Genomic DNA, 22,079 nt, shown 5'->3' on the forward strand with positions numbered 1-22,079 from the left:
GCCAGTGTGGAGGGTTGTAGCTCAGTGCCCTGAGACATCTGGTTATAAAAGAACAAGGAACAGATTTTAAACTGTTAGGCAAAGTATTAGTTGTGGTGAATTAGGATAGTGCTCTCCTGTTCACAGGGTAGCCCTATGACCTGCTATTTAAAAAAAACCAATATGTATTTTATCGATGTCAAAGCCTCTTAGTGGGGTGAGGGAAGCCTCTGAGGGGTTGAAAGCTTTCATGAATTTCAGTAAAATGGAGTTGATCTTCTCTACCCTGCTGCTGTAGGAGAAAGAACATTCTGGCAAATGTCTGTTTGAGAGAGGAAAATCATGAGCTGTGATCAGCAGTTAAACCTGCTGCGATTCCATCACTCTTGCATATGCCGGACTCAGAGGTGTGCCCCAAGAGTGGCAATTCTGATTGCTGCAGTTCATAATGCTACAGTGAACCTGCAGACCTACACTGGGGATTCCTTACAACAGAAGTCAGGGTACTGGTGGTATTCAAAAAGAAAGCCTAGCTAGTACCTTGGATTGAAAGGTGCTCAAAAGGAAGTGCAAAAAAGAGTCATTAAGCAGGTAATAAATTCTGGATATGCCAGGAAGAAGGCAAAATGCCACTGAATGTGTAGTTATGAGCGACATTTTACTAAACTTGCATTTGTTCAGCAGCACAAGTGTTTCCATCTCTTCTGAGTTGCTTCCAGCTGACCCATCTGTTGCTAAGTAAGGAAGGAAGCCCCAATGAAGAGAATTAAATTGTAAAAATCAAACATGTACCAACTGTTGGCTGAACATTGTTTGGTGCCCCACGTTTTCTCCCCCAGAAGCTCATCTCTTTGTATGAGTGTGGCAGCAGAGCCAGGCATGTGGAAGTCTTCAGAGAGAAACTGAAAATGTTCCACACCTACATCTGGAATTGTTCAGAAAAGGAGGAGCAGAGCTACAGAGGTCCTCCTCGAGGGAGAGTTTAATTCAATTTGCCTTAATTGAAGCTGCGCAAGCAAACTACAGAATGTTTCCAGTTCTCCTGGTCTCAGAGAAATCCCACAGCATGCGCTGGTTATATGAGCTATTGTATTTTATATATTCCGTATTCTAAATATAGGGAAGTATAATGCATAGTTTAACAATGTATTTTCCTCAGTGGAAAATCTGGTTTAAGTAGTACTATTCTCTCCTGGCTAGTTATTTCCTCTGTTTGTAATAGCTTGTCATTCTCTGAAATACCTATGGATCCAGGCTGTGAACTGGGTCAGTAAAGAGATCTGGGTTAAAAATCCTTCAAACAAGTGATATTTTTTTTTCCTTTTTCCTTTTTCCTGTTATGTTTCTTCCTTTTCCCTTTTCCCTTTTTCTTTTTTTTTCCCATTGGCATAGAAGAAAATATTTGTACTAGTTGGCCTAAAATCTATCCCAGGTGAATACTGTGGCAAGCTAAAGGTTCCCTCCATCCAGACCTGACTGGTCTAATAATCTAATCTGCCTATTTCAATATTATACTTATATACACTATTATATGGTGCTTAAATATTTTATCTTGTCAGTGTAGCCTCTTGTTTTCTAATATAATTGAAGAATGACAGTAACTATATAAAGGCACATAAATCTTTTGTGGGAGGTACAAACACAGGTACTGTGTGTCTAGTTAAATTCCATGCTAAGAAGGAGTGAAATGAATTACTTAAATGTGTCGGGAGTTTCCTGTTTAAAATAATACCTATTTCAATATTTAGCTGTTAATGTGACTGTGCTGAAATGGATTGTTGCACTAATAGTTTAGTCACAAAAAGCCAAAGGAAGAAGGATTGTGAAAATGGTTCTATGCTCTAGTTGTGGGGGTCTTTCAGACACTTAAGAGGACTGTGAGCCCTTCGTGCAAAGGGCTGCTTCTCCAGCTGTTCGGTAACACACCCATTAAAGGCTGTTTTACAGGCATACCTGAGATTGCTGCTTCTCCGTAGTCTGGGACAAACAATTATTTGACTCATGCTGTTTGCCATTCTTCTCTTTAAAGCCATCAGCAGATCCATAAATACCCAGATTTTTCTCTTGTACTGAGCTGCCAGAGGAATGTTCATCACCAAGGGTTTGTAAGGATGTGTGGCATGTGGGGGATTTATTTTGTTCCTCTAGTTTTATTGTACTGTTCTTTTTTTCTTTTATGCAAAATGTGTTGTACATGAAGTAGCGCTTTGGGAAGGTGGTATTAGAAAAAAAAAAAAGTGTTGTTTCACCATTACTGCAATTCAAAACATTATTCCAGTGTATTTTCAATGGTAACCACTCAGCTGAAGGTCATTTTGATTCTCAGGCACAGCATAATGTGACTGGAGGGTGGAGCTGGACATCCAGGTTCTGGTTTCCCTCTGGATGCTGAAGCTCCCCTTTCAAAATTGCTGCTTCAGGCTATTACGACTGGTCTTTGCTCCTGCTTCTTTATTTTTTTTTTCCTTTCCTCTTGCACAATGTAGTGAATAATAATGAGGGCAATGTGAACTCTTATGTTCTTTTTATGCTTTGAAAATAAGTGGAAGAGTTATATTTTATATTGTATAGAATAATTCCTTATGCTATTTGAGCAGATCAAAACTGCAAAAACTTTCCTGCAAGTTACACTAGTCTTTTCCTTGTTTTTCATTAAATCATGAATCTGGGGCTTCCTTTCCATGTTTGGACCATAGAAAACTACTGTTTTATCTGGTTGTCTGTGGATTATTTCCTAGTTGGTAGCATATCAACAGAACTCAAATGACTCTGTCCTAAGAGCATTTAATATAGGGTCTACATATCACATTGCTCCTTCGGGTCTTTAGAGCTCTGGAAATTTTAATTCATTATGTGTGGAGACCTCATAGCAGCCTTCCAGTATCTGAAGGGGACCTAAAAGGATGCTGGGGAGGAGACACTCTTCATCAGGGACAGGGATAGGACAAGGGGTAATGGATTCAAACTTAAACAGGGAAGATTTGGATTAGATATAAGAAAGAAATTCTTTATGTGAGAGTGGTGAGGCACAGGAACAAGCTGCCCAAGGAAGCTGTGAATGCGCCATTCCTGGCAGTGTTTAAGACCAGGTTGGACAGGGCTTGGGACAACCTGGTCTAGTGTGAGGTGTCACTGCCTATGGCATAGGGGTTGGAACTGGATGAGCTTTAGATCCTTTCCAACCCAGACCATTCTATGATTCTATACAGAATGTTATGATGATAAGTGACAAGTAAATTCTTCTGCAGTGTTCAAGATAATCCAGAAAAAAATGTTGTCTAGCATTTTTGTCTGTTGTTAAATTTGAAAGGAGCCTTTTATGAAGGAAGAATCCAGTGATGAAACTTCAGAAAAACCCAATGCTTGAACACTGGAACTAAAACATGTATTTAGTCTGCTCAGGGATGGTAGAGTTGAAGTTTTAATGAACAATGTCTTTGGACCATCCATCCTTTTAAATTTATTGCAGAGTATTAAAACAATATTGCATTAAAATAACACACAATCATAAGTGGTAGAGGAGTCTTGGGGGGGTAAGGTTTTGCTCTAAAGGCTTGGAGAAGGGGTGCCAAATATGGCTGGATCATTAAGCATACATAGTGGTGACTTATAGCCTTTTGCCATCCTGCTCCCGGTACGTGGGGAAACACAGTTCTTTTTTCACATGGCTCCTGTTTTCCATTAGCTTAAAATGCCTGGGCATGTCTCAGTGCCAGCTATGCACACACTTTCCAGTTTCTAGTCTCTATTTGCTGGGACAAGTACTAAAAATAAGTGGAAACAGTTGAGCCCTTTGGAAGGTTAACAATTAAAGAAGGCACACTGGGGTCAGGTCCAGCAGGAGATGCCACTGCTAAGCCTGTGTGCAATGACATGCCCGTTTATGGGACAGAGGACGTGAGGACAGCCAGGCCTATAGGGCAGGCCTGTTTAAATGGCATCTGGCAAGCACCCCAAAATGGTCTGTTGACATGAGGACAGTTTGCAGGATGGAAAGTGAGGTATTCAAGAAGCAGCAGATGGCTCCCACTGGTTCTGCATACCAGCTGTGTATGCATCTCATGCTCCATATCTGATGAAGTGAGGCTTCACAGTCCCCTTGCAATGGAGTTATGAAAGCTTATCAAGAAATATGTGCCATGCTATGTCTGCTCAAATATCTTGTCTTCAATCCTGGCTTTTGAAGGGAACAACACAAAAATGCTGTTCACAAAAAAAGTTAATAGATGAGGTTTAGCTTATAATTAACAGATAAAGCTTGATAGGGACCAGGGATAGGCATAGAGGTTGGGGGGATGGAAGATAGATGGAGAATTCCTATGTTGAGCAACAGCCTATTTTGTTTGATGCTTTGCCTAATGTGGCTGAAGTATAGCAGTAATGTGGCAGTGACCCCCTGCCAAGATGGGAAAGCATCCCAGCTGTTGTGTATGTGTTGTGCATGTGTACACAAGAAGTTTATTAGAGGCTATTCACACTTCAGTGGAGCTCAGAGATTGCAGTCTGCATTATACTGGTTAAATGAAGCATCTAACGTTCTATATTTCTCGTGCAAGAAATATTCATTCATTTGTGTTCATTTTCATGATTCTCATCTGTTCTTATTCTTTTGTTTTACGGAAGGCACATGTACATGTTAGGTGTTTTGGCTGGGCTTGAACTGGAAGCCCAAGGGACTGACGCAGCTGAAGTGGTTGCAGGAGGACCAAGTTCAGTCTGGAAACAGAAAAAATAAAATTGCTCAATGCTGTGTCAAACTCTAGGTAGCATTTGTTAGGTTGAGCATAGTGCTGCAGGTACCTCGCAGTGCTACTTTTGCAGTCACAACAGTAAACCACATTTTATACTGTGGTTTCTGAACCTACTAATTAAATCTGTACTTCCTGGGGAATCTGGGCTGGACTCTGCATGTACAGTGCAGTTTCTGTGTGCTCTTCTGAAACGCTTAATGAAAAGCTGCCATCTGAATTTTCTTCATATATCTCTGACAGTAACATCTGAGGTTTTTGGATATAATTGTTTTGGAAAATTGGTTATATATTTATAATTCCTTTAGGATTTGTGGTTTGTATTGATTGATTGCTTGATTTAGCTTCATAGAACCTAAGGCCTTTGCTTTCCTGTATTGCAGGAGGGCAAAGGTCTGTCTAGCCTGGTCTATCCTTTTTCTAACAATAGCCTATGAGGGATTCTGGAGGACTGTGTGTTTTACCAAACATGATACTCCCTATTGCATTGCTGGGACAGAAGCATAGTTGATGTGATTTGAAGAATCCTCTGATGCTTTTGGTGAAATATAGTCCCATATTCTGGCTGCAAAGAAGGGATGCTGGCATACAAGTGACAGAGAAAATATGCTTCTTAAGTTGTGACTTGGTGGTTTGGAAGCTCACATATGATATCCATTGGGAAAAAATAAGTTACTTGCCTTCAATTTTCTGAATATGTGATGAGCACATAAAAGCTAACGTCAGACTTGAGTTTAAAGGGTGATTAAATAACTATTCCAGTAAACTGCTGTTAAATCTTAAGGCTTACAGCAGACCACGCACATTTTTCAAAGCTCATCTGCAATTATGGTACCAGTTCTTCTGGAAAGTGTCTGAACTTTTAAGCAAGTAGTAGAGGGTTTAGTTTCAATGAAATAAAAGTCTTGGTAATGTGTCTCTTGTTAGCATTAGCAGTCTGTGCAGTGCATTCATCGAGAGTGATTATTCCTTAAGAGCAAGAAAAAAAGAAATCTGCTCTGTATCCTAGAGAAAATTTTTCACCATATTATGGTGTATAGCTTTAGATTTCTGAAATTACGTAAATGTGGTCTTCAGGATATTTGCATTCATAAAGAATACTTGGTTATGATCATTGCTTCCCTTTGCCTTTCTTGACTGTCAAAACACAGTGATGCTTTTGAAGATTTATAGCAGATGGGTAATGAGATTGCTGACTGTTAACTGCAGCATTCGGAATTTGTTGGTGGAAGGAGGCGGGAGTTTAAAACGAGAGAAGGTTGTTGAGGCTTCATTGCAGTGAAGGCAGGTGATAGAACTTTGTTTTCAATCAGGAAGCCTAAATATAAATATGTTATGTTCCAAATTAGAAAAATCTCCACTCTTCTTGCTATCTAGTAGTCAAATAAAATATTTCAGAAAAAATTAGGAGATGTTCTATTGCCCTCAAGTGATCACAGTGAATCACAGGAAGGGGAAGGACATTATACGGTTTTTCAGTAAGCGTATTCAGGCTGTATTACTTACTCTTAATTCAGCACAAATAGCAGCCTTTAAAAAATCAGAAGCAAATAGCCTGTAATAGCTATCACTTGTATACCTGTGTAATTGTGTAAAAGGGGAGATAGGTCAGCAGTGTCCTTAATTAAGTTAACTCTTGAAGAAGGATCAGCTGGTTGGGGTATACCTCAGAATAAAATTGAGAGGAGAGTAAAAAAATCCAACTATCTCCCACTAATTCCATTTGGAACCTAATTACTTGTCAGTGTTGGCTCATGCACCTGATTTCTAAAAAGCACTGTTCACCTGGTTTGGTAGCTTCTATGTATAGAAGAAAGGGTTTTAACTTTCATGTTTAGACATTAATGCACAACGCAAAGTCCAAATTCTATAAATGTCTATTTCTGAATGCATGAGTTGTTAGAAGTTTAGAGGATCAGAACTGAGTGGTTTTCCCATATTTTGGTCTTTGCTGAGGCCTGAGGACAAAGAGCAAGGTACCTTCAGCTGTAACTACTTAAGTAGGTTACTGTGTTCAGAAGCACATGAATTAGAAAAAGGGATGAAGCCACAGAAAGTTGCTGAATCTGCAAAGAAGAATATTCTCCTTCTTTTGTTTCTTGATGCAGGTATCTCCCTGCTGCTCTCTTTCTCACTATTACGGGTAGCCAACTAATCAAACATTATTGAAGTTACTAGACTCCTTGAAGATATCCTGTCACCTCAGAAAATTAACGTTGTGGGTTTGGGGCCTCATTTTAAAGTAAAGTCTGAACATTTTGAGTCATGATAAATTAGCTGGCATTCATATCTCCTGGACAATATTTGAATCAGAATATAGAGGAAGGATGGGAAAAATAACAAGAAGGAAAAAATATATAGTTCCTTATTGTCTTTTTTTTTAAGAAAGATGGTAGCTTGTAGCAGGCAGTGCACATGCAGAGGGAGCTCAGGATCCCTGAGAGTCTTGCCTAGGATTATTGCCTAAGTTGTGATCTTTTTTAGTTATTATTTTATTTTCCATACAAAATGTGATAGAGGCAGTTGCTGAAATAAACAGGTAGGCCAGCAGCATCCTCAAAGAAAGTGTATTATTATTCTTCACAAGGAAGTTTTGTCTGTGGCCCTTTGTGTTTTTTACTGTCCCACCATTTCACAGGTGACAGCCTCACTCAGGTAGTGCTGGCTTGCTCTGGGACCATTCCAGTAGATCATACATACAAATACCCTTCTGCACCATACGCTACCTAAAGTATAATAATAATCCTTTCATCTGTCCACTGCATGACATCTGGGCAGTTATTTGACGTAATAATTCATGTTGATTATGCATATCAGTATGTCAGAGGAGAAGAGTGCCAAGGCAGTGGTAAGGAGATGAAGATTTAGCAAGATATTGTGGGGCAGTGCCCTGAATCAGGGGAAATCTACCTGCATGTGGCAGGTGACCAACTGTAAAAACTTTATATGAGAATAATATTACCCTGAGATAAGCACAACACAGAAGAGGAGGGGGAAGAAAAACTACCAGGACCCAAGTTTCAGAAGCACATTAATATTTACTCGATATTTCTTTATACCCTCTAGTCAGCACAACAGATGTAGCGGTGTTTTAAGACATTATCATTCATTGAAAAAGGCAAAAAAGATAGTCTTTTCCTCCCTCTCATCCACGGTAATCTCAGATGTTTGCCCTGTGCGCTGGGGGGGAGGAGGTGGAGAGCTGAGTGCTGGTGGGAGAAGAATGCAATTATCCCAAAGCCTCCTGACGGGCATCCACTTCTTCCTTCCAGCTTAGCTGCTCTGACCATAGGCTGGGGGCTCGTGGGACATGGACCAGATTGAAAAAGTAGGAGCAGACAGATGGTTATTTGTAATCATCATGTAAATGTAAATCCTATAAAAATGTTTTCTTCCTAAGGACCCAAAAGCTGTTGTACTGGAAAGCAGGATTAAGGCATGGATATCTAGCCTAGAGTAATTTTGACCCCGTCACCTTCCCTCCTACCCTATAAATGTTGTAGCTTTATCTCCGCTTCCTTTAAACTGGAGCCTCCGTCAAGGAAATTAATTCGGTTTCCATGTAATTCCCTCAGTTTATGAGCATCGGTTTGACCAGGGCCTGGTCAAACTGGCAGGTGCTGGCAAGCAGTTGCCTTGGTAGCAGGGACTTCTTTTTCCCTCTTTCTCCCTGTCTGTGGCAGGTATGTGGCCACCAAGTGTTTATCTCAGCACTGCCGCTGAGAGATGCGCTTGCTTCCCGTGATTGCACTCACAGGTACCTGTAAATGGCCACACAGGACTACGCATCCCTTAAAGACCGCCGTGACAGCTTGCAGACATCTATCTTGTTTGAGCAGCATCAGCTTATTCAAGCTACAAAGAGACTGATCAAACTTTAATTAGTTTTTGTCTGCAGCAGCATTGGAGACTGTGTTTACAATTTAGCTGTCCTTTCCAGGCAGCGAGGTGTAGCCATCCGGAAGCTTTTGCCCTTCTGAGGCTTTGTCTATTGAAATGTGAGGATGTTTGAGCTGCCATGGGGCTGGAAGTGGGGAGCAGCTCCCTTCTACATCACTGTCAGGGCTGCATGGCAGCCTCCAGGGTCCTGCCCTTTCAGTAGACTGGGGTCCTAGCCTGGGCAGGCAGGGTGGGATGCCAGCCATCATTCTCTTTGGCGTTTGGTGTCCCTTGTTAAATAGAGGATAACACTCATGTGAGCACAAAGGGAGCTGTGTAACTTATGTTAAAATTGGAATAAAGCAAAATAAGAACATGGCATGAGGAAGAGGAGCCTGACAGAAAATGGACCCTGTCACTTGTGTTGGATTTTTAAAATGCTAATATTTGTGCACTGCCAAGAGGGCCCTGAGGAGGGCTGGCTTCTCAAGTGAACAAAAGCCTCTTGCCAGTGTGTGGAGAGGGCGATCTGCTCAGGCACACTACTAGTTATTTGGAAGTATTCAGCAATTGTGGATAATTGGCTGAGGAATATTCTGCAGCTCTCAACCGTTTTGTCTGTTTTCACAGACGATTGTGCCATTAGATATGGTGAATGCCTTAAGCTGTGCTGCAGCTTTTCCATTTACTGTGTGCTAATAAGTGTGAACTCAACTTCCAGTTGATGCTCCTTTCATCTGTGGCTTTATGTGCCACTGGAGTGGGACAGTCAAAGTCACCAGTTCACTCACTTCCTCTTCCCTGCTCCTTCTTTCTTGGGGTGGTGTTTGGATGTGCTGGGATGGGTGTGCTGATCAGATTAACATCTGTGCTTTCTATCAGTGTTGTTATAGTCCATTAAAAGCACTGAATTGCAGGAGTGACAGCCTATTCCCTCTGCTCTTTACCTTGTTTTTCTTTTTGCTTTTATTCTTACTCTTTTCCTTCCTTTACTTTTTTGTTTTCGCTCTCCCAAAATAAGTGTTCCTCGTCTTCCCCTCCAAGTTGTTTTCTCTCTTTAAATTTATATTCCACACATTTTTTTCTTATCTTTGTCTTTCTGTCCCTGCTTTATTTTTTCCCCTATTTCATTTTCCTCCAGCCGTTTTTGTTTTTCTCCGAAATGCAGAATGCTTTAGATGGAAATGATGAGATATATTTATTCAAGATTCACATATGTGCTGAGGTACAGAGCAAGATTAAGTAAACCCTGTAGCATCAATTTTGTCTTCCATTCAAGCCAGATTTGCAGTAAGACTTGGGTAAAGGAATGTGATAAAATCATATCACCTCTTAGCCTCATATTCTGAGGCTGATTGGAACCTTACACAGTTTGCTGGGATGATTCAGAGAAAGTTAATGTAATTTGCTGTGTATCACCCCAAGAAACTGTATTTGTCAGCTTCATAAAGCAGTGTGAAATGTTCAAGGAAAACGCCTTCCTTAATGTTGCTGCTAGGGGTTAGGAGGTAGGAGTATATAAAGTCATTATGTTGTGGGATCTGCTGATTTTGTGACAATTTTCCACTAATGGATTTTCACTGAAGTTCTGTAATTGTACAAAGAATGAAGCCAATAAAAATTGATATTTCTTTTGTGTGTAAAAATAATGGAAGAAGTTGATACTTATACAGTGGCCAGTTATATGAAAGAGGGCATATTATTGCCTAGGATTATTTCTTCCTGGGTTTGATAGTGATCACAATGATGCATGAAGATGCTTCCTAAAATATGTGATTTTGTAATGCTTCTTTTTGTGGTTCTTTCCCTGAAATTCCTGTGATATGAACTTGCTTGGGTTTGCATAATGCCAGATAGTCAGCAGCCCATGATCTCCAGCATACTGTTTCAGTGTTGTTGATTGCATAAGTTACTTCTTTCATCTTGAAGCTCTATAATTCAATTTCTAACAATTTGATTACTGCAAAACCGAAGTGTATGAGTATTTGTATTAATCAGAAATATTTTGGGCTTGAATCTTTTGTTATCTGTTGGAAAAAATACATCATTTGGGTATATAGCTGAAGAAGTCTAGTGGCTCTTACCAGAGCTGCATTTGTTGCCAGTTGTGTCCTGTCACTTTTATTTTATCTTTCAAGAGCAATCAATCTTCTTTTTTTGTATGTGTTAGAAAAGGAATTAACTTCCAATTAATTCCCTCCTTCCTTTGGGATCTACCTGTGTATCCCAAAATGGGGAACAATAAAAGTTACTTCCTATGTCATTTTGAGTGCTACATACATACAGCCCTCTCACCTCAGCCCATTCAGAAACCAATTCTTGTATGCATTAATCATATTTTATTCTGGCTTATTACAGAACAGAAAAATATTCAGTTCCAAATGTTAAAATGGGGCACATTTTATTAACATTGAAAGCAGTAAATTATCTCTGCTTATGAAATGAGACTGAGCAATTTCTGATGAACTCTTCTTGACTTGCCCCCTTCACTAGGATACAGTGTTTTTTAATTTCTCAGAGGGCCCCCTTTCCATTAAGGGCGAGAACTGTTTTAAAGCTGTAATGAAAGCCATACGTAGCTGAAATTCAAGGAGGAGAAATGCCCTAAATTCTATTTCAGTAGCTCATCTAGAGCTATTTTCAGTTTTATGTTTATAAGAATGTCAATTAACCTAGAGACTAGGACACACATTGAAGAATGACGATGAAGTGGATATTATTTTAACACACTGAAGCCAGCTAGCTGGACCTAATCCTTCTTATAGAAGCCTGATTTACATAAGAATCTGTGCTGTGTTGCCTAATTTAGTTCTCAGACAGCTTGGTGATTTAAATGCTCTTTTCTTTCGATGTCTTGGGGCAGCACTGGTCAAAGTTGCAGAAATACTGAAACTAAAAAAAAAAACCCCAAAAGGAAGAATTAAATATGCTACCATCAGCTTGATTTCTTTGACAGCTTTTAGAACTGGTGATCTCTTCGGCATGCGTTTGGTGATAGCAATCATAACAGTAATAACAATAGTACCCTTCATCAAGGTGTAACTCCACAGTTCAGCATTAGTTGTGTCACTTTTTCACCCAGCTTATGCTGAGTTGGAAATCCGAGCAAGCCAGATATTCAGCATGCTGGTTTCTGCTATGAAAAGAACTCAACATCAGGCCTGCAATGCTAGTTTTGCAAGTATGGGAAGTGACCCTGTCAAGGTTAAAAAGAGTCACGGGTGTTGCAGGTCTTTCTAATTTAAATGCAGATCAGTGTTCTTATCTGGAGAAAAAAAAGGGGAAAAAACCCATGTATGTGAAATCTGCTTCCATTGGACAAAAGGTCATTCCTCAGAAACTTATGACATCTCTTACAGTAAATACAGGGTGCAAAGTCATCACCTAATAATGATTAAGGCTTGTTTATTTAATATTATGTGTACCTGCATGTGTTTTTTTTCCCCACTTGCAATGGCATCACTTCTAGTAATTTTTTTCTTCTTTCCCTCATTTATTGCATTAGTGCTACGGGATGACTTCCGCCAAAACCCTACAGATGTTGTGGTGGCAGCTGGAGAACCTGCCATATTGGAGTGCCAACCACCTCGTGGACACCCTGAGCCTACAATCTACTGGAAGAAAGATAAAGTCCGCATTGATGACAGAGAAGAGCGGATAAGTGTGAGTATAACTCGGGTACTTGTCTATAGAGGCAGAGCCTGCATTGGAGCTTCACACTGAGTGCAGCAGAACTTTATGGCTTTATAGTCATTAGTCTTTACAGTTTGCCTCTCCATGCTTTCCAGATGAAGGGGGGAGGTGGTTCGTTTCTGCTGGTTTGGGTCTCCAGCCTGCACTTCTTGAGGCCTGATTTGTATAACCAGTGTAAAGGAGGTCCATTAGAGCTATAGATTTGGTTATGTAAGGTGCTCTGTTAGATGAGGGACACCGTGGATGTCTTTGATATATTTGGCCTTACCTTTTCTAGACCTCAGTTCATTGAAATGAGATCTCAGTTCAGTGAGAGTACCAGACCTTATATCAGAGAGGCGTTTTAAAGATATAATCAGTCATATGTATGAGGTACACAAATACTCTATGGGGAAAACCAACAGCATAGGATCAAATAGATAATGTATTTAGTATAGTAACTGGGATGTGTATTCTAAATAAAGACTAAAGTTATAATCTAAAGAATGATTGCTCCTGATTAAGAATTAATATTGAGTAAATAAGTAACACTGGTTGAATTCTGTGACAGCTCATTCTATGTACTGAATGAAAAAGGATCCAGCAGAAATATCTAACTTATCAAGTGATTAGAAATTGTCATGGTTTATGCAAGCAAATTGGCTAAATTAAGGGTGTGGGGATGTATTTAATTCCTAATTTTGAAATGCTAATACTATTAATACTCATTTTAAAAAGTTTTATATTGTATGTAATGATATGTAACTCATTCGATGCTGACCTTATTCGATGTGGAAGTACTATCAGAAAGATTGTTTATTGCTTTGGGTGCCTGAGGAAGTATTTCAAGCTAAATGGTCTAAGTTGTTGCTGTGGGCCAGGCTGTCTCTGCTAGGGCCTGCTCAAGAGTAGAGAAAGGAAGAGTGGCAGGGAACTGGTTATTATTACTGGACTCTGGTTTCTTTGGCTGTATTCTTAGCTTATTGTGAAGCACCCCACTAACTTTTGACACTGTCTGTGACTTCACAAGCTGCAAATGTATTACTTTATTGCTTTCAGGTACTCTGCTCTTTCACTCTGTAAGCACCCTTTGTAGGCCAGGAAAATGTTTATTCTGGGAGGCAGGTGAATTCTCAGGTTGGGCTAGGTTCAGTCTGTTTGCATCAAGGAAAAGAGAAAATCTGCGTTAATCAGTGAACAAAGAAACTGCTCAGATGTCAGTGGAAAAAAAAAAGAACTAAATAAAACTAAGTAAGATTGCCTTTTTCTTGAGGGAGATGTCAAGAGTGCTTTGCATATCATCATGCACAAATTATAAGCACTTTGCATTGCCATAGAGGAAGAAATGTAATCCTTGAAATGCAAAGCATTACTGAAAACTGAAGAAAAAACTGAAATGCATTTAAAACCAGTCAGTAGGATAAAATGTCTTTTATAACAGCATAAAGACATTTAAGTATATAGGGTTATAATTTTAAAGCTACACATATATTTACAAACAAAAAATTTAAATGCCTTAGTCTTAGCCTTTAGAACTTGCTGCCTGAGAAGGCAACATTTTGATGGTATTGTTTGTTTACCTGAAATTAAAAATACATTCCTTGTTTTGAAACAGATACGGGGTGGAAAGCTGATGATCTCCAATACAAGGAAAAGTGATGCTGGCATGTACACTTGTGTTGGCACAAACATCGTGGGGGAGCGAGACAGCGATCCAGCAGAGCTGACTGTCTTTGGTAAATCAACTCAAGCTTTTGTTTCCTTTCACTGCAAATGTCATAGACCTAATTGACCTAGGTGACTCATCAAAATAGGAGGCGAAACAAGGTTAACAAAATGCAATAGTACTGCTTCAGATGCATTTCAGACTTTCTGCAGAAGACCAGGTTTCAAAGGCTGCAGTTTGTAATTATGGAGCTGTGATGGCTCAACATTTTCTTTCTCAGCACACAGTTTCAGTCTACTTAGAGGTCCTTGGTGGTGTGCATATGCTCAGAGACGGTAGTGCAGAACACAATGCTCTCCCTCACAAAATGTAATTAAGCTACTTCTAATATGGTTGACAAATGCCTGCTTGCCAGAGATTTGGACCAGCATTGCCTATTTGAATAATTCCTTATTGCTGTGGGACTGTGAAATCAAACCTTTGTAGGAGAGCACAGAAGAGCTCAATTGATCAGTAAAAAGTCATTGGAGAAAACCCCGAGATCAATTTTTTTTTAATATATAGAGATACTTCTGTCATTTGTTTCTTTTTAAAGGGCATGAAACAGCTTTTCATCCTGCAAGCCAGGGCATCATTTAGGGTTAGTGCTGCTGAATGAATCAAAATAGAACAGGCGTCCTGCATGAAAGAACTTCCAGGCCTAATGGGCAAAGCAAGAAGTTGTTAGGAACATTTGAGCTGTGGCAGCAAGAATAGAATAGTACTGAACCTAGAGCTGGATCCGTCCTGCCAACAACTGGGAAAGAAGCAAGACTTCTTTCCTGCTGCGGTACATCCTGCAGTCATGACATTTCTATTTACCATCAGCTGTGGGTTTGAAGGAATTAGTCAAGAGGTCTTGAGCAAACAGAAGAAAATCAATAAGGAAAAAACCCCTCACAGCTAAAGAGAACCCATACAGGGATACAAAAGAGAGAGAGAAAGCATTAATGTTCCCTCCTGCTACAAGCTTTTTGATATCCTTGATAGAATACTAAAATTCCAGACAAGACTGCTTGTAATCCTAGTAGGACTTTCCATAGAAATCCTAAGGTCCTTTCTCAAGCAGATGTTCCTGTTTTTTTTTCCCTTCTGCCTAATATGGTGCACTGAAAAACGCGGTCACATGGTGCTGTGTTTGCATTTATGTGCAATTCAACATTTGTTTGTCCACTTGAAAAAACAACAAACATATTATGGTATTAAAAAGGCATAGAAAAGTTTCTGCTAGACAAGATCTGTGGGTGACTGAGGATTTGCTGCTTTCCAGCATTCCAAGGCTGTAAAAGCTTCCATTCCGCTTAGTTTATTGTGGATTCATGGACTTTTAAAGGCAGAACTAGTATACCTTGCAAAAAATAAAACAACACAACACAGAAATGATCTCTGTCAAATTATTATGTCCTTCGCAGCCCATCTGTTGAAGATGTGCCTTTTTACAAATGTAAAAGAGACATGACATATCTTCTTCATCAGTTTAAGTACTGATAATCTCTGTTAATACTCCCTGTGGATAGCAAGCAGATTGCAGTCCTAAACTATAAAGCCTTAAGAAATGCTTAAGAAAATAATTTGTTAAAAGGCATTGAACTGTAGGAATAAAAATTGAACTAGGCATGTAATTTTGTATCCTGCAGAGCTACAAAAAATATTAGATTTGTCTTGATATGTAAAATAATACATAGCCAATTGCAGTGTTCTGATTATTTTTTTTTGCAGGACTTAATCATAGCAATCAACTCTTAAAATACAACCTAAACCTAATTTGTGAATAGTGAACAAAATCAGCAATAAATGAAATTAGGTATTTTAATTCTTCATAATTGTGTTAGGCTTCTTGAAGAAAATTGTATTTTAAATTCCTTTCCCATCTGGGTATCTTCCTATCTAAAATTCACCTTCAACCTAGGTATTGCCTTCCTATCTTCCTTTTCGCTGTACAAGTGTAGCATGCAGAAGGCAGGCACTCAGGTCACCATCTGCTGTTTGACAAGCCAATTTGACTATCCTGTGCCCACTTTCTGGGTGCCAGCCGGCCCTGATGCTCCATGTTGGTGTATTGGGTTCACTGGATAGATGCGCAGAGGTTAGCCCTGGTCTGCCCTGTGTGATAGGAGGTGACTTAGCTTTGCCTTCCACCAGCAGAACAGTTGTATTCCATTCCTGGGCTACTGGCAGCAGCTAGTGGGTGAGTGGGTGCATGCACAAGTGCACTGGAGAGCATTATCCATGATTTTTCCAGGAAACAACTTACCTACAGGGCAGTCCAATCAGTCTCAGCATACACAATAAATCCAGCAACTCTGGGAAACATCAGATTGACTGTGCCTGTTCAGCTACGGGCATTTGTTATGTCCAGTGCCTTCCTCTAAGATGACTCACAGGTTTGAGGAACATGGGAATAGTGCAAACATGGAGAAAAATTTGCTAAAAATATCATAATACTTATTCATGTGCGCAATTTTAACTGCTTTGAAGATATTTGAAAATGGGCTTTAGAGTTAAAATGAAGATCTCGTAGCTGAGAGACTTAGAGAATGCAGTAAAGTGGCTGGAAAGCCTACAGCTGATGCTGATTCTGGAGAGGAATGTGTATAAAGTAGCTGATTATTAATGTCTCTCTTCATTTTCCAAATAGCGAACCCCCAAAACCTTTCCATAGTCTGAAGGAAGCCTTAGTAAACATGCTACTCTGTAGGAAAATGAACTGTTTCATACTAGTTTACAAACCTTTCCAGGAATCAGCCACTTGTTACTTTTGGCTTTGCAAGTTTTTCTGTAATAGCTGAAGTTAATTTCTGCATGTGATTCATGACAGATCTTTGGCTTCCTATACAGTAAATTCATATTGAGGTACTGCCTCTGGAAAAACTGAGTCAGTGTGGTGGTAATTGGTGGCCCAAGGGGAACAGCATTGAAGCCTAGCCTAAAAGATTACACCTTTCCCGAGTTTAAAAACAATAAAATACATGGGCAATAAGAAACTACCTTGGAAAGAAGCAGGAGATAAAATTGAAAGTTTGCCATGTGCAGAATGTAGCTACTTGGCTGGGTACCCATTCAGTAAGAATTATTGCTAAGAGACAGTTGTGGATAATACATGTAGAACTTTCACAAAATGAGTATGATATTTGTCAGCCCCATCTGCATAAGCAACCTAGTTTTCAACATTTAGTCACTGCTAACAGCCTACTTTTAGTGTCACTGCAGATTGTGTTTCTTTTGTTCCCAAGTCATGTTTCTTCTTCCAGCAGAAAAATGGCCAAACTTTCACAGTAAAATATCACAAACAAAACTGATCATATAAGTTGTGCTTCCAAAAAATTATCCTGGTGTTTTGAATAGTGGCAGTGATGCATTACATGATATTAGTCTTTGCTTTCAAGCACTAGTGATAGTTTCTGCCTTTTACAAGACTCCAAGGTGTAATCACGAACTAAAGCAAGAAGACAAGGTCTGTTGCAGTCTAAGTTGGCCTTTAAAGGAAGTTAATAACTAATCTATCTTAACGTTCACAAAAAGAGGTAGCATGGTACTTTATGAATGCACTATTGTAAAGGCCAAATTCAGACGTGTAAGTGATAGATATTAGGCTGCTTTGCTTGTGTTTCGGTGTATAGCCTTTGGTGGAACAGAATTAAAGCAAGATGCCAACCAGAAACAGTTTCATTCCAATTTGTAAGAAAGCTTTTTTTGTAAACACAAAATATAGAGCCAAAAATTAAATAAAGAATTACTGTTTAAGTTAACCTTTTATCATTTTGTCATACTACTGCGCTATTCTCAGATAACTTTTCAAGTTGTTTTAACTATTTCAGACTCTTGTTTTTTTTCCTTTGGACTTAAAATGGTATGTTTGAAGAGAATGTACAAAGGTATATCTTGTATATTGATTCTGAAGCTTAGTGAAATCAATGAAAGCCTTAATATATCAGCTTCAAGAGGCTGGCATCAAGCAGTGCAAAAAGTTATATTTAGAAGAGCCTCAAAAGAATATAAAACATAACTAGGACAGTACAAAAATGTCTTAAAAGATATGTCAATGCAGACATATTGAAGGTTGTTTTGGCTTAATCTTTGATTTCTGCTTTGGTACCTGAACCTTTTTTCAGTTAATAAGGTCCTGTGGGATCAAGGGGTATTTTTGTCTGATGCATGAAGAAGTATTTGTGTTTGATGTTCTCTAGACATTGTCAGACTGAAAGAGATACCATAGTTCCAGGAAAAGTATGCCAGGATGATATGATGTTAGAGGAAAAAAATCCCAAAATCCCTTAAGGAAGATGTTGTGCCACATTCTACTTTTCTGAGCGCTGACTACAGGAAAGGCCATATCAGAGAGTCTTGTCCGGTCATATTGTGGAGATTAGTCCCAGAAGCTTTCCCAGTTACATGGAAAATCTACCAAAACTGGGTATACATTCACAGTTCAAGACAGAGAAATTTGCAGTGTGAATTTTGTCATTCAGAGAGAAGCTCCTCCTGTTTTTCCTCAAATCCTTGTATTTTTCAGCTGTAGTGTACATGTATCAGTTTGCAATAAGCCAGTTTGACTTTGCAGTTGTCATGATTTAACCTCCCGCCAGCAACTGAGCACCAGCCTCCTGATCATTATCCTCCTGGTGGCATGGGGGCAAGATTTAGAAGATAAAAGTGAGAAAACTCATTGGTTGAGATACAGACAGTTTAATAGGTAAAGCAAAAGGTGTGCATGCAATTAAAGCAGCCCAAAGAATTCATTCACCACTTCCCATCGGCAGGCAGAGGTTCAGCCATCTCCAGGAAAGCAGGGCTACATCATGCTTAACAGTTACTTGGGAAGACAAATGGCATAACTGAATTTTCCCCTCTTTCTTATTCCCCCAGCTTTATATGCTGGTGCCATCACCCTATGGTCTGGGACATCCCTTTGGTCAGTTGGGGTCAGCTGTCCTCGCCATGTCCCCTCCCAGCTCCTTGTGTACCCCCAGACTACTCGCTCATGGGGTGGGGTGAGGAGCAGAAAAGGGCTTGGCTCTGTGCAAGCACTGCTCAGCAGTAACTAAAACATCCCTGTGTTATCAACAGTTTTCAGCACAATCCAAAACATAGCCCTATTCTAGCTACTATGGAGAAAATTAACTCTACCCCAGTCAAAACCAGCACAGCAGTATTTGTTATCTACAGGTGCTGACCAGTTGTAATAGGATTTGGTCTCCAAAATCCATATGTAATACTCAGTAAAACCTGAAATTAACACAGAGATGTATATGAAAGAAGGAAAACACTAACACTTGATAAAAATCATTCTACTTTGTTGTATGTGCCTTTTAACAGTGCTCCATACCTTTACTGTGTAATCTCATCACATCTTGAGTACTGCTTAAAGTGTAGAAGTTTACAATGTCTACAGGAGTGCTAATTGCTCAAATAAAAAATGGTGAAGTGCCTAAAAAGAGGCCGTAGAAAAATGTCTTTAAATATCAAACCATCTGCCTAGAACACAAAAACAGTAAAAAAACCCCGATGCCTTTTCCCAGTAAAGACAGATTCTATATCAGGTTGAGCCTGTACATTATGGGGGCCATCAAATCCTTTACTCTAGCAGTTGCCTCAGCAGAGAAAATATATTAAGGATCATTTTAATTAGATTGAGGTCCCATATATGGCTGTCTAACTTTTTGAGGAACAGAGAAAGGGCAGTAATACAGCTGAAGGTCATCTGAGCCTCTCTAATAGACTGTGTTACTCAGACCAATGGTTAAATAGAGGAAAAATTGAGTTCTGGGGTTAACTTGTGTCAGCCCGCAAAGCAAGGAAAGGATTTTCTTGTGTTTCTCGTTAGGATCAGTTCTGTAGGTTTTCTTGCAGTGCAGATCTCAAGCACTACAACAGATTGTAGGTATGTGTCCAGATTGCATTAACAATCCCCTTTTATAACTGCAAGCAAAGTTTATTCTGAAGTTATAAAGGTCACACTAGTAATAGCACGACCAGTTGACATGACATATAACCATGACCTATTTTATAGTTCTCCTCAAAGATTTTTAATATTCATCAGAGAAAGTCTGGGAAGTAGGTACTTTATTTACTCAGTGAAAGCTTATAAAATAGCTATATTAAATTTTTTATATATGTCTATGATTTTAATTTATTGCCCTTTCTTCTTGTTTCTCAAATATATTGTTCTGAATGCTGTTGACAGAGTAACAATGTTTAATTATACCACAAGGCTTTATTTATGGGCAAACCCTTTCAAAGGAGGAAAAAATACAAGTAATTTTTCTCAGGTTTAGCTCTGAAACTAAATTTGATCTGGCTGCATGAAGGAACCTTCTTTATTTAGCATGCTTGGGCAAGTAGCGCCCTGTCTCTTGAGAGATTAACATTGTAAGCAAGTTATGCAGGTGACTCAAATCCAGTTAATCTCACATAAAGAATGTTAATTGCATTGGCAATGGCATTCCCTCTGATCACTTTATAGTTGTATAATTAGCTATTGGACATATTCATAGGGTTGTCTGAGTGATACAAATCCAGGAAACAACATGAGAGAGAACTTGTTCTTTCCTGATTCATCCTATATAAAATGCAGAGGTGATGGAAAAATGGAAAGAACAGTTATTGGTATTTGCATGTCCTTGCCAACTGGGATCTGTACTTACATAGCTATTTATTTTCTAGCAATTTCTTAACTGGTTTGGGAAATACACAGTTTGAGAAGCTGATCTGAAACAAATGTGTGTGTATACTCCTAATACATCAAATCCTTGATGTGGAATCAAGTGATTTACCTAATGACCTTTGGGCCATTTCCTGTCTTATCAGCTGGGTTCTCCTAAAAATGTGATGGGAATTTATTTTCTAATCTCCTGTATAGAAGGATTTACAGCCACAAGTAGCAATTTCATAAACATGCATACATTCGTTTCTTAGCTGTTTACAGGCAGCTTTTATAAACATGGTCTAAAATCATTTTTGTATGCAGACTAAGCCAACATACAGGCACATGCAGAGTTATTTAAATTCAGTGTGGATGAACCAGGGTCTCTAAATCACCTATGAGGATGCTGATCTGGATCTAAATTTCTTGGTGTAGGATCATCTTGTGAAAAACAAATATCAAAATGCAGAGTGTGTTGTGTATGAGCTCAGAGCAGGGTTTGGTCTGAGCTCTTCTTAGGAAAGAAGCTGAGAATAAGATACTGTTGTAAACTTACATAAAGCTTCATTAAGGTATTCCATTCTAGATCCACATAATTACAGCCAGGCCAAGTGCATTGCTAGCATTAAGGTCAGCAACTAATACTTTTGTTACTTTGTCCAGTTTTAATCAGTTTGTCAAACTAAAAGGCCTTATCCAAAAATTCCCATGCTGGATTTGAAAATTGATTTTTTATTTTGTTTTAATTACCAAAATAATTAATTCTTTTCTAAAAATGTTGAAGCTCGTGCAATTTTGAGGTGAAAACGGTGATTGGAGGGAAGTGGAGAAGGATTTGAAGGAGAGGAATGGAGGTAGCTTTTTGTCCTGAGAAATGCGGGTCCTTCATATTGAATAGCTGGGACCTAAAATTTGGTGGGAAATACCTACACTATGCCAGAGATGCAATTTCTTTGCTTGTCTGAACAATTTTCACTAAAATTAGCCAAATATGCACCTGCCTAAACAAAGAATAAATCATCAATTCATACATCAGAGAGGCAAGGTAGAATGCAGGTCTAACGAACTTGGGAAATGAGCTTCATTTTCCTGCAACTGCACTGCACTCCTGCTGCTGTCATTCTCTTGGGATGATGCTTGGTTACTTCAACCAATTTTTCTTGTGTTAATATTGTGGAAAGCAATATTCTGGGCTAGGAGCAGACAAATTGGGAATAAAGAAGCAGTCATCAGCTCAAAACATCTGGCGCAGCCAGCAGCTGGAATGAAGAGGGGCTTGAAGCACTGTCGCAGGCTGGCAAAGACACATAGGTGAGGGTAGGAGAAAACCTAGTTGGAGCTGGGGAAGGGTCAGGAAATTACATACACAGAAGAAAAAACCTGATGAAGAACACTCAGAACAAGGAGCTGTACTGAAGGTTATATGTGACTTGTACACAGACTTGAAACAGGG

At 39.3% G+C, this 22,079-nt stretch overlaps 1 protein-coding gene across 20 annotated transcripts in view; it reads left to right on the plus strand.

Moving 5' to 3' along the window:
• ROBO2 (roundabout guidance receptor 2) overlaps nt 1-22,079 on the plus strand; it is a 1,081,280-nt gene that overhangs the window by 924,054 nt on the left and 135,147 nt on the right. For all 20 annotated transcript variants that reach the window (XM_062602003.1, XM_062602002.1, XM_062602001.1 and 17 more), the window contains 2 exons: nt 12,112-12,269; nt 13,894-14,014. In XM_062602003.1, the coding sequence (XP_062457987.1) occupies nt 12,112-12,269; nt 13,894-14,014 (279 nt within the window). The remainder of the gene's footprint in view (nt 1-12,111; nt 12,270-13,893; nt 14,015-22,079) is intronic.

The sequence above is a fragment of the Pezoporus occidentalis genome, unplaced genomic scaffold, assembly GCF_034315485.1.
Source record: "Pezoporus occidentalis ecotype Australia unplaced genomic scaffold, CSIRO_AGI_Poc_V1 ctg74, whole genome shotgun sequence".
In the NCBI taxonomy this organism is placed as follows: domain Eukaryota; kingdom Metazoa; phylum Chordata; class Aves; order Psittaciformes; family Psittacidae; genus Pezoporus; species Pezoporus occidentalis.